This window comes from Amborella trichopoda, chromosome 8, assembly GCF_054954075.1.
Source record: "Amborella trichopoda isolate Santa Cruz 75 chromosome 8, AtrichopodaSantaCruz75HAP2 v2.0, whole genome shotgun sequence".
Classification (NCBI taxonomy): Eukaryota; Viridiplantae; Streptophyta; class Magnoliopsida; order Amborellales; family Amborellaceae; genus Amborella; species Amborella trichopoda.
The window spans coordinates 37,722,272-37,738,273 of record NC_142343.1 but is presented as its reverse complement, the minus strand read 5'-3'; the positions used below and the strand labels follow the sequence as shown (position 1 = coordinate 37,738,273).

The following is a 16,002-nucleotide window of genomic DNA, read 5'->3' as shown; positions in this document are numbered from 1 at the left end:
AGATGGAAGAGAATTTTGAAAACTGCACATTACCACATACAATATCCTAAGTGTACATTAAGCATAATTCTAATGAGCAATTGATTCCCTTGGACCAAACTTTGCTTAAACGCAAAGAGTTAAAAGAAACTGAAAGGATTAAAGAAGCTCTTTTAAACTTAAAAGAGTAGCATTGTCAATGAATGCTAACCTCATGCAACCAACTTGGACATGGATAGAGATGAATACAACCACAATACACAAAATTATACATACATAGAAGCTCAAGTTATACAGAGAACAAGCTCCTTGATATAATAATAGTTATAACAACTTTATATACGAGATGATACCAGGCTAAGCACAAATTGTTTCTACACACTACCAGCCCAAGCAATCAGTGCTACACAAATTCGAACTGCATAAGAAGCTTTACTGACTTTAATTTCTCTCCTTTCTTGTCGAATAGGGGAACTGCTCGGATACCAGGCCTCAGTTCCGATACAGGCAAACAGTTCTGACCACCAAAGTCATCTTTCTCAGACATGTCATACTCGTGCACCTCTATCCTCAACAAAGCTAGCTCTGGAACGGTTAAGGGGAAAGAGAACTCCTCATTCCAAACAGGTGACCAATCATCTTCGATCGCCTTTGTCTTCTTCATTATGTTATCAGCTGGCACACCAGCTATGCCAACCTGTCCATTTGATTAATCTGTTAGCTTCATTTTTTGATGCAAAACCAGTGTTAAATTGCAGTGGTACACAAAATTATACAAATAAGTAAAGGGAAAGCATATCATAGTCCAGCTATGGCATGCACACACACATGCATGCAAACACAGAAATATTACTATTTCAAATTGATGTTTGTTCCATGTAAATACGCTTTGATTGTCCTCAAATCGATTTTCATTTAAATAGCTACAAGTAGCAGATACCAATAGGGTAGAATGGAGTGGCTATGCCACGAAAACAAACTCAAGAGTGGTCACCTTCTTACCTTTGTATAGAAATCAGGGGGAGAGTATGTGTCAAAGTGTGTCTGGTCAAAGTCCAAGCGCCATCCATCCCCCATATATACTTTGATCTGATAACATCAAAGAAGCAATGGGCATCATTACAAACTTTAATGATACTTAAGCGATTAAACCAAGTGCTGGCTAAGAAATACCTTCAAGGTCTTCTTAACTGGATGCTTTTGCTTAGGGTTGAAAACATTATCATCTGGACCATTTGACAGCAGAAAATCAGGTTTCTTAACATATCCACACCCTCCATTTGCTCTAAAAAATCCTTGCATCAACCACAGCGATCTGCCATACCCCTGGAAAATGAAAACAACCAAGTTGACCACATTATTCACAGGGGGTCCTCCAAGATAACATTTCCTCAAGGTTATCAAGTTTTCAAACATTAATCTGATCTAAGAAGAGCCAGTCCAGCTGGCAGAAATTATTCTAGTACCATCTTTTCTTTGAGAAATGGCTTCTTCATTAATGCGATTCTTTTTCTCGCTTTATAATCAACAGTTGTACATATGAGAATCAGTTACACATGTATGTATAAATGGCACATCAAGTTCTTACGGCAACCGCTCGAGTTTAACTCAAACTAACGTTTCTGAGGGAATAATAATTAAGATGCAAAGGTTTTTGTGATCTATAATAAGGGAGAATGGAGAACCAAAAAAGGTTCCTTAAGTAGGGGAAAGTATGAAACTGAATCATTGAGGGAATAACCGTGACCATCCAAACATGAAATTTCGTGTGTAGTGTACTTCTAACTGATCAATAACTGGCAATTTAATCCTTCTAGAGTCAAATATCTAACAAAATGATTATAAATGTGTCTGTTACAAAACATTTTGTTTAAACAGTGTCCGATGACGTTGCTTGTTTGGAAGTTGATGGCACTCTGTTTTCACGAAGTGATCAATAAACAATACTGTTTCAAATCATAAAAAGCTATTTAAGTTATTGTTTGAAGTGATTAAGTAGCATTGTTCAAAGTAATTTTTAAGAGAAGGATCTGACGATATCAAATGGCATCATTTCGTAAAACTTGGAATGGAACAAATTGATGGTTTAAAAACTTACCGATGTTTCACTTGCATATCTCAATAACTGATCTTTATAATTTGAATCAGACATTTTGTAGTCATGAAAATCACATCCCAAAGTAAATGTTGTCATGAAGATGGAGTTATGTTCTGAATGGAACTCGAATTCCAAGAACCACAAAGATCGGTTCAAGTGATTTCCAGAAGAATGGTTTAATTGGAAATGGAAATTGTAGAAATGGAGAACTAACCTAGCTGCGGATGTGCTACCGCTAAGGCTAAAGTGGACCATATAAATTTAAGATAGAAAATCTACTCAAATGCCCAAAATCATTCCTCAAACCGTGATTAGAAGAAAAAGACAGAGGTAACCTGCATATTAAATGCAACCATCTGAGCTCCATGGGTCCATCCAATTAATGGATTGTAGTTGGAGGAGTCAACACGCGAGCCCTTTGGGTATATCCTTAAAATGTTCCTCTGGGTGAACCTGGAAAATTTGTACAAAGAATCAAATCGAAACCATAATGAATTTTTTTCTGCTAAAGTTAAAAAGTTAGAACGTCAGAAATCTGTATTCGCAATTGGATGTATGAAATTATAAATAAGATTCAAATGTTGGAAACTAAGGACTAGACAGTTTCAGGTGAGAAGGAAATAAACTACAAAATGAGGACTCCCCAGGTTTCCTTTAACATATTGCGAATCTCTCACATTTTACAGTTTATATTTGTTACGTGTCGTGGCATTTGAGCATTGGGAGTATGATATTCAAATGGACCATGGAGAATCATATTCAAATGGGATCATCGTCACACGACAAAATGATGACCCCTTAACGACCCCAATGATGGTTTCCCCCCTCTCTTCATCACCATCAATTTTGTTTGACAACGTTTATTACAATGGACAATGGTTTTCCATAGTCCACTGAAAATATAGTATACATTACCTAGAACACTAGGAAAACTTGCTTCCATTACTTTTAGAAAAACTTTGACCTGTGAAGAAACAATGAAATTTACCTGACAACATCAGCTGGATAGGATGCCGTAACTTTTTCTAGCTGGGGTTCACTCAGGCTAACACGTCGAACTTGATTAACTTCCTGTTTAAGGGCATCTTTGAGCTCTCCCTTGGCCTTTCCAGCCCTAATTGTGATGAGACGCTTGTATTCAGGCGCCGGCCCTCTCTCTAGACTTTGGCTCGATTTCAGGTCATCTTCATCCTCATCCTCTTCCGGATGGTTACTTTGGTCACTGTCGTTCTACGGGGCATAGGAAAGAGGTAAGAATGCATGAAGTGGAAACAGAAATCACCAGTTCAGATAGGATTCAGCAGGTAACAGGGCCGATTCCCTTACCAATTCCCTTACGAAATCTTACGAAATTCGGAATCGGCCGGTTTCTACGAATTGCCCGATTTTTACAAATTGCTCGGTTTTAGAGGAAGCAAGTGATTATGTCAAGGTTGGGCGAATCCGCAATTCTCTTGGTTACCTTTTTTTTTTTTTTCCTTTAGTCTAGCTTTTTGGGAAAAATGACACCCAATGAGTTCTTTTTTCTCTCATTTCAACTATTTTTACTCAAATTTGAGGGATTATGTTTGTTTTTGAGTCCTCTCTCAGATCCATTTAAAATAGTTGCGGACAAGGTTCATTTACTTGGCTTGGGCTCAGAACATGGGTCCTGGCCAAGCTGAGTAACTTGGTGAGTCTGAGTGGACTCGCTCGAGTAGTGTACATACCCAAAAAAGGGCTAAAATTATAAAAAGAAAAATATCACAAAATTGTTAAAAAAAAAAGTGAAAAGAAAAGTAAACTATAAGCAACATTAAAAGTCCACATAAGATAAAAGAGTACATAAAAGATGGATTTAGAAAAATTGATTTATAGCTGGAAATAATTCAGAAAAATCCAAGAAAAGGGAAAAATATAAAAATAGGGCATATGAGAAGAAAAATTCACACATCATCATAAAAAATGTCAAAATTATACATAACATATTTATATATAGATTTTATAAAAGGATGTGGTTTCTATGCGGCCAGCCCGCATATTGTAGAAATGTGGCCTTGGCAATAAATATATTTTTAAAATATAAATTGATCCTAGGTTTTAGAGAATATATAATCTTTAACATGGAGATCATGAATATGAAAAAAATAATAATAATTGAAAACTAGAAATATTAGTTATATTAAAAAAACATTTGGACCGTTAGTTACACTTGTTTTTAGATGGACCACCTATTTGCATCCATCTTTAAGATTGGATGGTTTATACCTTTGGACCGCATATTGTAGGAATGCGGTCCAGCCCGCATGAAACAATTTTCCTTTATAAAAATAACTTCTATATTTTTTAATAAATTTTTTATTTTACCCAAGTTTGTACACAACTAACTCAACTTGGCAAGAGGTTGAGTCTGTGTAACACGACCGAGTCTGAAGGGGCTTGGCCGAGTTTCAAAAACCTTGTTTGTAGATCAAAACTCAATTTATGAAACCAAAGATCGCATTTTCGGAACTTTTTATTTCAAATTTGGGATCCACCTATTCTTTGATTTCTCAAGCGTCTCACACCCATTTTCAGTAAAATTTGCATTGAATTATTCATTTTTCATCCCTCTATCAGATACGCCACTTTATTGTTCGAATGAAAATGGTTTTTGCATGATATTTAGAGATTGAAAATTGGGCATTTTTTTTAGAAAAAAAAAAAAAATTGTTTTTTTTTTAAAAAAAAGGTTAAAAACTTTAAGTTAGCTAAGGTTTTTGTACTGAAAAGAAAAATAGAAAATCAGTGAATTGTTTCAGTTTATCCAGATAGGGAATTGTTGACTGGTCCAGCCAATGGCCTGCTCTATTGGCTGATCAATATGTTTAAACCCTGGTTTCAAATGCCAGTTGTTAAATAGACAGCACTACATCTCCACCTTCCAGCTCCATGATAGATGCTGGAGATGAACTCTTCTTCTACCAGATGTCTGCCATTGTTCCATCATGCAAAAGTATGGTTCATCTCCATAGTCCATCATTATAACAGATTCTGGAGATAATCTCATACTAAACACCATGCATAGTATACTTTCCCTGGGTTTTAAATTTGTAAAATATAACCAATGAGTTTATTGTTGGTTCACCTTATCATCAGGTTCACGCGTCATGCTAAGGTTTGCGATCTCTTTCCCCCATGCTGCTTCTTCATTGGAATGCATTTCCTTTTTTGATACATTACCTTCTCCATTCATGTTCTTGGATTCTAAGAATTCTTTTGGCGGTTTGGTTGATAGGATTACCCGTCCCGTCAATGAATCAGGTGAAGGAAACTCCTCTAAAGATTCTGACTCTGGGTAAAATAGTATGTCACTGAAGGTTTCATGGACCATCTACACCAAGTAATTTAAGGATCAGGCAAAGGGAAAAGAAGCATAGCTGGTATTTTGTTGATTAATAGAGCACATAAGAAATTTACCTGTGCAACTTTACACTGCAGTTCCCGAGTCAGGTGATCTTCAAGAGTTATTATCACAGGACATTGAGATACAGAAAATGCATGTTCCTTAATGGATTTCAAACATTTGATGAGCTCTACTGGAGTGGTCAATGTCCTGTGTTTACAAAGAAAGTTTAATCCCTTCAAATTAAACGGCAAACAATTTGTGAGATTCACTAACAATCACATGCAGAATCATGACTTCGCATTGATAGAAGAATATGGCATAAGAAAAAAAAGTCCATATGAAGAAAAACTGTTCATTATGAATGGATACAGAGATATTTAGATGTTGACACAAATAACCATATGTACTAAGCATTAGTATATTAATGTAATGACTTCCATGAAATTTGAACGAATGACACAAAGTTGTGTACATTTGCGAGCTTTAATAAAATCAGTTACCCATATAAAAAGGACATTTGCTAAGAGAGAAAATGCAACAACAAATATCAGAGACAAGTAACTATAAGATATAGGAAAATGGTTTTCTAAACATTCCTTAAGGTACATTTCTTCTAGAACCACTTCGAATATTCAGACTACTCACTGATTCTCGAAAAGGAACTGCTTCTGACATAGTTTTACTGGCAATTTCCAGCCAACGGATTTGGTTGATTTTATTTTCTCTCACATCAGTAGTTCCTACAAGCATATGTCTAGGATGCTGCCGCTGCGGCTACTGTATCACAGTTCCATAGTTTAGTAGTGGAATCAAAATGGGAAACACGCCTGTGCATCCAAGGAACATGATCCCATTTTGAGAACATGTTCCCACTCTCCTGGGGAACTCATTTCCCTCATGCTGGAGAAGAGCCATGCTCTCTCTTTTAGCAACCCCCACTATGGATTTACAACCTCATAAAGGGTGGTCGTATGGGTGCCGGAAGCAAAGGGGGCATACCCCATTACAGGGCTTGCACCCACTTTTGAGAGATTGGTATTGAGCCCTGCTCTCCTCTTGCAAGCTACAGTACAACGCCTGCAGCCGGATGGTATGGGAAGCCACGCCGCCCTTAATGTAGAATGCAGCACGCTTCATTAGGGAGCTTGCCATTGACCTAGTGGATGGTAGAGACCTTCTCTCTCCTCTTGCAGGCCCATAAATGACTCTGCATCATTACTTATATATCATATGTGGATTAATGTTTTTGCATACACAGTGTTACTCATAAAGGATATACCCATAAACGTTTGTGTGTGCGAGTGTGTGTGTGTGTGAGTGAGTATGCGTGTGTGTGTGTGTGAGTGAGTATGCGTGTGTGTGTGTGTGTTTGTGTGTGTGGTGGACATATGACATTCCTCAGCTAGCAATCCTTTCCTGCTCCATCTCCCAAGTGTTTCTGTTCACATCTATTTTGTATAGGGCTAGTCTCCATTTTTGTACCACATACACCTCAGCTTCGTGCCTCCCCCATGAACCAATTTTGTTACAGGGTCTAAACCATTTAAAATTCTCTCTTTGAGAATTACAATGTGTTTAAATTTTCCTAGATCACTAGGCACAAGACCATGAATCACATGTCTCAATACTCGTTAGTTTATTTAGAATCAAATTATAATCGAGCATTGGTTGTATGAAGATTGAAAACATAGAGAAGGTTGAGTTTGAATTGAGACTCAATTCAGATAATTGATAGGACCAATGGAAAAGATTGAAAACATAGAGATGGTTGAGTTTGAATTGAGACTCAATATTGGAAATTTTCAGATAATTGATAGGAAGCTTGTGACCAATGGAGAAGTCTTAAGGCACAAAGCAAAAGGAAGAAGCAGAGAATTTGTTATGGAATTGAAAGCTGTGCTTCATTTTTGAAGAAGGTGAAACTAGAAGGAAGGGTTATAAAAGCTTCCTACTACCATAATCATACAATACAAGATTCATCTTGCTAAAAGAGAAATGCAAATGAATCAAGAAAGAGCAGGGAGTTCAATTGAAAATTCAAATCCAATGCCATTGGAGAAGACAGAGGAATATTCACTATGAAGAGAAAGCGACATCTCAGAATAAAAAATGCTCCATGCTCCAAGATACTCCAATTTTATCAACCAAATCTCCATATCCAATCCAAAAAAAGGCAGAACAAAAGCTCCAGCCTGCATTTCATGCAAAAACACCAGAAAAAACCTTCAGCTTTCAATCTACTCCAAATTTATTCATTAAAGCTCAAATTTCATGCTTCAAAAGTATGAACAAAGCTCCATTCTCCCGGTTCCCTTAAAAACTCCAATTTTGTGAATGAGAAAACAGAAACTACAAAGAAAAACTCAATCATAAACTTGTTCAGCCCCTATTCACTTGTAATAAGTCCCCTTTCGCCTCAATTCTCTGCAGTAACCAAGCTTAGTGATCCATCTGATTCCACACTTTGTTGAAATTTCATGAACTCGGAGAAAGCCCCTTTAAATCAGAGGCTCATCGAAAACAGAGTTAATGAAAAATTGCATTAAGGAGCTCCATCAGGGCTTCTCTCTCTAATCAAATAGATCACCTATTAGCATACAAAAAGACCCTAATTTTCTTTTCTAATAAACCCAAGATTTTGGGTGAGAACAGAGAGGCAAATTATTGTTGACCTTTTCTCTAAACAATTTTTTTAATAAAAAGGTTAAAGTGGTAAACAAGTCATTCACCTCCCCAATTGACTGTACAGTAAGGGTGTCCTTAGCACCAAAGTGTAAAGGGGAGGTTTGGAATGACCTGCTAATGCTTTGTTTAGTGTTAGGAAGTTTATAATAACGTGCATTTCAAGAATACCAAACTTCTAGTTTTATATAGTAACTGATTTCTATCTCAATCCTCAGAACATCTATTACCTAAAACATATATAGATAAACTTCTATGTAAAAGCAATTTTAAAAACGTTGTAAGAATTTCTAAACTTTTCCGCAAATTTTCTTTTGTTTTAAATATTGTTATTTTTATGCATACAGGGCAAAACTAAATGAACAAAATTTCCAAGCTCATAGTAACAATTACTCAGTTTCGCTGCTACAAATGCAATCCTACATTCTGGCTGAAACTTGTAATCTCATACGGGTGTTAGGAAAGCAGACTGATGTTAATAACAGCAGCTACCCTGGACCGATCCGAAGGCAACAAATTTATTCCAAACCCCTTGCAGATTTTCTTGCTGACCAGAAATTTATTCTGGAGAAACTAAAAAGGCAAGTGACCAACAAATGACAAACTTTATACAACACAAGGGTTTTAGAAGAAGCAGAAAAAAAGTTTATTATTACCACAACAATTAGAAAAGAGAAAGATTATGACCATATTCTGTTCAGTTTCGGAGTTTACGATTCAAAAGATATGCATTGAATTGAATCACTGGCATTAAGTTAAACTTTACATAAGAATTCCTTATTCTTAAACCAATCACATGACCATTTAACTTAGTACAGCATTCGCTCTATCACCTAGCATTCCATTTTGGCCAATAATGACTTCAAGAGTAGATTAGTGATGGTAAAATGCAAAACAATGATGATAATAGTTTGATATATGGCATCTAGGGGCTTCAGAATCATACTTCTGTACCTTCCATGAAGAACATGCACATCATCTTTGGTAGAATTTGGCCAGATATCCAGTTCAATAACTCTAACACCTCTTCCCAGGGCTTTTATAATTGGTACATCACTGCAGTCACTACTGAGTTGATTTCCTGTTAAATAGGAGTTATGACCTGTGTATATGTAATAGTGGGACAATGGAGCGGTCATGTCATGGTGAATCTGGCAAAGAAAAATGCCGAAAATATTAAACAGGGGGTATCCATTGATCAATATATCGTGCAAAAAACAAATGTATTCACAGGAAGACAACATTGAAAGGCTATTTATTTATTAAATTGCCCAATGAAAGAAAAATCATGTTCATAGTTATGAAAATCCTTATGAATTATCATCAATTTATTTCTCAAGCTATGCAAGCATGTAAAACTACCTAATGGGAACAACCAACAGCATGCCCTGCGGTACTCATCCATGTTAAATGAGAAAACATAGAACGCAAAGAATGAGCTTCTGCATGACCTATTGTAGATTCCAGCCTATGACTGTTCAATCAACGCACTGGAGAGAGAATAGGACCCACACGTACACGACATGATCCAAGTGGCAGGGTCCACTCTCTCCCTAGCACAGTCCATCCATTTGTTTGACAGTGTTGGCATGGGAAAAATAATAGAGTAGGTAGAATCCCTGTTCCACTGAGTCATTCCTCTTACAGGGCAGAGTGGTAAAATGATTAGTATCAAATAAGACGATAGAAATTCTTTTGGATGTTATTGTGGCCCTATATCTCTAAGCTTACCCATTTTGAAATGTCCCCAAGCTCCCTCGGTTGCTACGATAGTGACCTCATAAATGTTTGAATTGCATCTCTATGCTTTTGTCTTACTTAGTTGCAGAACTGTAGATGTACTCATGTACACATGTTCCCTAAGACTCTAATCGAACTCCTGCCCACAACTTTACAAAACTATGGAGGACAGCATCATTTGGCCCTTCGATACTGAAAAAAAAATTATGTCTCATTTAAGTAAGTGTCCATATGGTGGAAGGTAATCAGATATTTTGATAAAAAAGAGTCAATTAGAAAGGAGGAATGTCATCAATTGGGGAGCAACAATACACTTTAGGATTACAAAGCTCCAAGTCTATGTAAAACTACCAAAATAGTAATAACTTGTGCACTTGTCATGTTCAGAAAAGAATGATGAAGAAACCACGCATTGGCGTTTTTCTTTCATTTGTAAGGCAAGCAGGTAGGAATTGAATCTTCACCTAATCATTGAGAAAGAAACGGCACTACCAAACTACAGTGCCCAGAACTGAGCCTTTATGCCTCTTGTAAACATGTTAAATGTTGAATGTAACTGAAGCAAAAGAAAGAGATTATAAAAATTAATTGGGCTTAAAGAAATGGTATAAATGAAGAAAGAGATTGTAAGCATTTGTTGCATCTTTATGTTTCCATAACCAAACTCAATCCAGAATCCATGTTAAATTAAACTTTCAATAGATTTTTTTATTTGAAGTGGGAGATAAAACAGTATCATGTGCAAATTGAAAAAATGAATAAACCAGTATATAATCAGTCAAAGTCTCGAAGTACAATTTCTGATACGTTGATAAAAAAATCACAATGACAATGATCCCACAACCTACAATTGAAAATTAAGCTGTAATCTAAGATTATCCCATATAACCCAGTTTCAAAATACACCACACCTACCATACAAAGAGAAAGGTAAAGCAACAAAAATAGCATTTCTCCATTACTGTAGCCAACCTAAAAAAGCAAGCTAGGGATACTGAAACGTTGAAAATCGAATTTAAAGAGAAAAAAACATAAATAAAAATTCCATATTCATACATATGGATGAATAGCGATTATCCATCCGCAAGGCTACGCAAAAAACACATGCTAGGCTCACTTTAAAAGCATTCAGAAATGGAAAAGTAACATCATAACGGGCTCTCAGCTTATCCACCCAGAAGTATTATCAGAAACAGCAATTAACCAAGAAATAAAAATTATAGTTTCTAAATAAAATTAGTTATAGCTTGAAAGAGAGAGAGAAAGAGAGGCAACAGAGGAACTTTTACTGGTTTTCCAATGTTATCGAGAGAGAACATTAAGGGAATAGATAGCGATGAAATTTCATCGATCCATTCGATCTGTCCATTTTCAGAGAGAGAGAGAGAGAGAGAGAGAGAGAGAGAGAGAGAGAGATGTATGAAACATCATTTCTATTTCTCCATCGTTATAGATAGACAGGCAGAGGTTCAATTTCAAGGATGATTTGCATTTCTTCACCAATCATCACAGAGACAGATACCATTTAGGAAATAAAAAATAGATACGACACCTGAGGTATCCTTTACACTATTTCCAATGCCAGAGAGAGAGAGAAAGAGAGAGAGAGGGAGAGACAGAGAGAAAGAGAGAGAGAGAGAGAGAGAGAGAGAGAGAGAGTACCTCTGATTTCATGGGAGGGTTGAGATCAGGGCAGAAGAGGTAATGGAAGAAATCGTCTAGAGAGAGAACTGGCTTCTTAAACTTGCCAAGGTGCCTGCGATGTCTGATCTGATCAATAATGTTCTCTGCGTCTTTGATGGAAACTTCTACTTCCCTCTGAACCTCAACAATGAACCTCCTCAAATGCTCAGCCCCCATGTATCCACTTTCCGAGTAATTCGCAAATGCCTTCTTCACATCTACAGGCGGCTCCGTATCACCACCCTTGAACTTCCTCGTGAAGCAAACGCACATCTTGTAGGTTCCCATTTCAAGATCCGGGCCAAATTCCAGCCAAAAAATCGCCAGAAAACGCAGAAGAGGAGAGTAGGAAGACACTGGTCGACGAAAGTTGAAGGAGAGTGGAAATTTCCAGCCAAAAGTCACCGGTAAATGGGGGAGGAGAGGAATTCCGCCAGTGTAGGAACGGAGGAGAAGCGGAGATAGTGGTGAGGGACACTAGGGTATGGGCTAATGAATACGAGACTGGTGGTTAGGTTTAAAGAGAGAGAAAGGGGGTCTTCAAAGCTTTTAGAGAGAGAAAGCGGATATTCACCTATTCTTTCTCTCTCCTCTCGATCATTGTTTTTCTCTCCTGCGTGTCCTTCTATCACTGCGAGGAGCTACGTTATGGTGGTGGTGTTAAGCTTTATGTCGTTTTCGTGTTAGGTTGATTAGCTTTGTGCTGGATAAGATGTCCTCCACCTTTTTCTACTTAATATTCTACTCCCTAGGGAGTGCACTGTCCATTTACTCCCTTATAGAAAACTCCAAGCCACATTAGTTTTAGGACCGAAATTTTGGAAATATAACTTCTTTAATAAATAGATTAACATCAAGACCCTCTAAGAACTTAAAAAAATAATATGTTAACATTGAATAGAAACTATCCAATTAGAAGGTAAGATCTTAGTGTTATAAAACTTAATTATTTTTTTTAAATTAATCATCTAGTCATTCTAAAGTGATTGTCAAAATTTCAGATTGAAAAAAAAAAAAAAAATCTCCCGTACGGTTCATCGACCAGCGAATATAAGTAAACTATGCGCCAGAGAGAACACAGTTTACGCTCATAAACATATACGGACTAACTTGCAAACGTGAGTCTCGTTGCATTTACGTTTTTACGTGACTTGGATCGTCCCCAATTAATACCGGTGAAATTCTAAAAATAGTTTTCCTGGAAGGTGCGGTTTGTATAGAGCCTAGGCTCTAAACAGTCAAATTAAAACGCATCGGCACGTGGTTTTAATGTTAAAAATATTTGTGATAGCTTTAAAATATATTTTAATTTTTAATTATAAAATTTAATAAATCTTAAAAATTTTAAAAATCTTAAAAATTGACTATCAAATAATGTGCGACATGATAGATTATTTTTTAAACTTAAAATTCATTTTTTTCTCATGTAAATACATGTTGATGTCGAAAGGATCAATTTGATAATATTTGAGTATCAAAACAACCTCTTCTAATAAATGTTTTTAGGGGATTAGTACCTCAGCTTCATATAAACTTTTTCTTTTTCATATAAACTTTTTCTTTTTCATTATTAATTGTCTTGTCAATTGTTAAAAGTGATAGATCACCACTCATTGTCTCTCCTAGAAAAATATTTCCAATTATTTCGTGAACGTGGCAGACCCTCCATCTCTCTTTTGCTAAAATAGTTGTACTACTAACTGGTTTTAAGGTTTGATTATTTAAAGGAAAAAGCTTACATAAGCGTTACGTTATAAACAATTAAAGTAGGGCACCTTAAAATTTTCACTGCACGAGGTTGTTTTGATGTTCAAATATATCCTCAAATTATTCGACATAAAAAAAAAATAGATTTCAAGATTTGAAAATAATGCATCTTATAATGCATTTTTGGACAATCAATTTTAAAGATTTTCATGTTTTCATACATCTGTTCAATCTACATTATTTTTTTAAGCTTTAAATTATATAATTAGAGATGAATATATTTGAAGGTTATCTCAAAGATTTCCAGTATTAAAACCACATTTCTTGATACTATTTGAAAGTGTGTTTTACTTTGATTGTTTAGAGCCTCAGCCTTATACAAACCGTACTCTTATTTAAAGAGTATGGTTGTATATGATATGATGCTTAAATATCCTCTAATCGAATATTTCGACCTCAAGATGTATGGATATGAGGAAAAAATGGATTTCAAGTTTTGAAAATAATGCATCTTATAATGTATTTTTTGGACCGTCAATTTTCAAGATTTTCAAGTTTTCATAGATCTACTCATTCTACACTATTTTTGAAGCTTTAAGTTTTATAATTATAGCTGAAAATATATTTTAAAGGCTATCACAAAAAATTCTAATATTGAAACTATATTTCTCGACATTATTTAAAAGTATCGTTTACTTTGATTGTTTAGAGCCTCGGCCTTACACAAACTGCATATTTATTTTAATGGTACGGTTTGTATAGCTCGAGGCCCTAAACAAAGGCTCATCCTAAAAAAGTGTCTAAAGATGTTGTTTCAGCGTGAAAAACTTTGTGATGGTCTGAAATTTTTTTTTTATTTTTAATTATAAAATTTAAAATTTAAAAAATAATATAGATTGAACATATCTATGAAACCCTTAAAAATCTAAAAAATTGAGTCTGAAAAATATATTAGAAGACGTTTATTTCCGAGATCCAGCTTGCTTCATGCCTTTGGGTTGATATAATCAATTTGCTGATTTTTGAGCATCCAAATAACATCATCTCATGAATTGTTGAGGCGGGACTTTAATTTAATTGTTTAGGCCTCACCTTGACAAAAACTTTTTCAAATTAAAAGGATGGCTGTAGATATGTGGGCCTCCCACTAAATCATCTTAATAATATATTTTTAATCTAAAATTAGATATTCATGATTTATGTTAAAATGATCATGAACACGAAAAAAATAAAAAATAATATTTAAATTATAATTTCAAAAAAAAAAAAACATTTATATACTTTAAAAACATTTCTATACAAGGTAAAATCGTCTCCAACAATTAATCATAATGTTGGATGTTGCGGATTCAGCGGGAAGACCGCTGAGTTATGTACGATTTCGTTTATTAAATGATTCTCTCTCTCCGACGTACGTTCAGACAAGCACACGTTTCTGGGATGCTTAAATTTTAATATTTTCCTCGAAAGGTTTAAGGGTTGTATTGTCCAGTTATCATAATTTTTTTATGCGGGGCTGGACCGCATGACCACATATGCGGTCAAAAAAAATTGTAAAGCATCATTTTTAAAGATGGACGCGTTCTATTTACAAATAATGGAAACTAAGGGTCCAAATATTTTATTATTAAAATTATTATTTTTAATTTTAAAATTTTATTTATTTATTTATATTCACTATCGCTATTTAAGATTATATGTCTTTAAAAATTAAGTCTCAAAATCCATCTCAAAAATAAATTTATTAAGAGGCCTTCATTACTACATAGGCGAGCTTGGCCGCATAGTAACCGGTTCCTATTTCTTTACTGAATTTCCTTTTACAATTTTCCACTATTTGCTATCCCATGTCCAAATAACAAAAGCACCCAAATTTCCTTATAAATTTTTCCACTATTTGCTATCCCATGTCCAAATAACAAAAGTATCTCTCAATTGTTTTTCACTTTTCTTTTTTTTTTTGGTTGCGTTACTTACATTTATATTTTATTGGAAAATTTATAGAAAAATTACAATTTTTCTTTAAAATCTAAAAAGTAAAAATAGTATGTGATAATTTATATTTATACTCAAGTTTCGCTTTCGGATAACATATAATGCATTTTATGTTTAGAAATCTATATGAAGAGACTATTTATTTGTAGTACAAGGTCATAAATAGTCTTGTTTGTTAGATTTGAAATCGGGTCATTGTAAGAGGGTAATTGCTTAGATCCAATTTTTTTTTAATAAAAAAATAGAACTACATGACAATCCCCAAGCCATCCAATTTGACATCTAATGACTACAAGTAATTGTGACCTTCTCGTAACAAAGATAAATGGTATCATAATATATGATCTCTTTATATTTTATTTGCTTGATATAATGAGCAAAGCTCAAAATTACGATGTCTATATTTCTCACCACTATATACATATAGATCGGCCTAAATTCAATCTGGTCCATTGGGTTCATTTTTTTTTGTGAGCCCATTGGCTCACAGAAACCTTTTCCACATATATATATATATATATATATATATATATATATAAACAATAATTTATAATAAAATAACAAAAATAATCCTATAAGATTCAGAGATATTTTGGTAAATTTTTTTATTCTAAAATAATCTTTTGTATTATTTACAGTTGCCTAGTGGTGAGAAGTATGCACTCTCTTAATCCAGGCTTAATCTAAAAGATAATAAATAAGTAAAATTTAAATGCACTATACACTCTAAAAACGGAACTTAGGCATGAAA

General features: G+C 34.9%; 1 protein-coding gene across 2 annotated transcripts; it reads right to left on the bottom strand.

Annotated features, from left to right (window-relative positions):
* Positions 1–221: 221 nt before the first annotated feature.
* On the bottom strand, positions 222–12,186 carry LOC18433394 (phosphoinositide phospholipase C 6). 2 transcript variants are annotated; one of them, XM_006843485.4, is made up of 9 exons: positions 11,529–12,186; positions 9,081–9,277; positions 5,516–5,651; positions 5,184–5,429; positions 3,066–3,307; positions 2,413–2,530; positions 1,153–1,305; positions 982–1,068; positions 222–676 (listed from the first exon to the last, which is right to left on the bottom strand). In XM_006843485.4, the coding sequence occupies exons 1-9, from the start codon at positions 11,835–11,837 to the stop codon at positions 383–385; spliced, it is 1,782 nt and encodes a 593-aa protein (XP_006843548.1). In that variant the 5' UTR covers positions 11,838–12,186; the 3' UTR covers positions 222–382. The 2 variants fall into 2 exon arrangements, with proteins under 2 accessions (XP_006843548.1, XP_020522339.1); XM_020666680.2 differs by lacking the exon at positions 11,529–12,186 and adding an exon at positions 9,858–10,058.
* Positions 12,187–16,002: the final 3,816 nt, after the last annotated feature.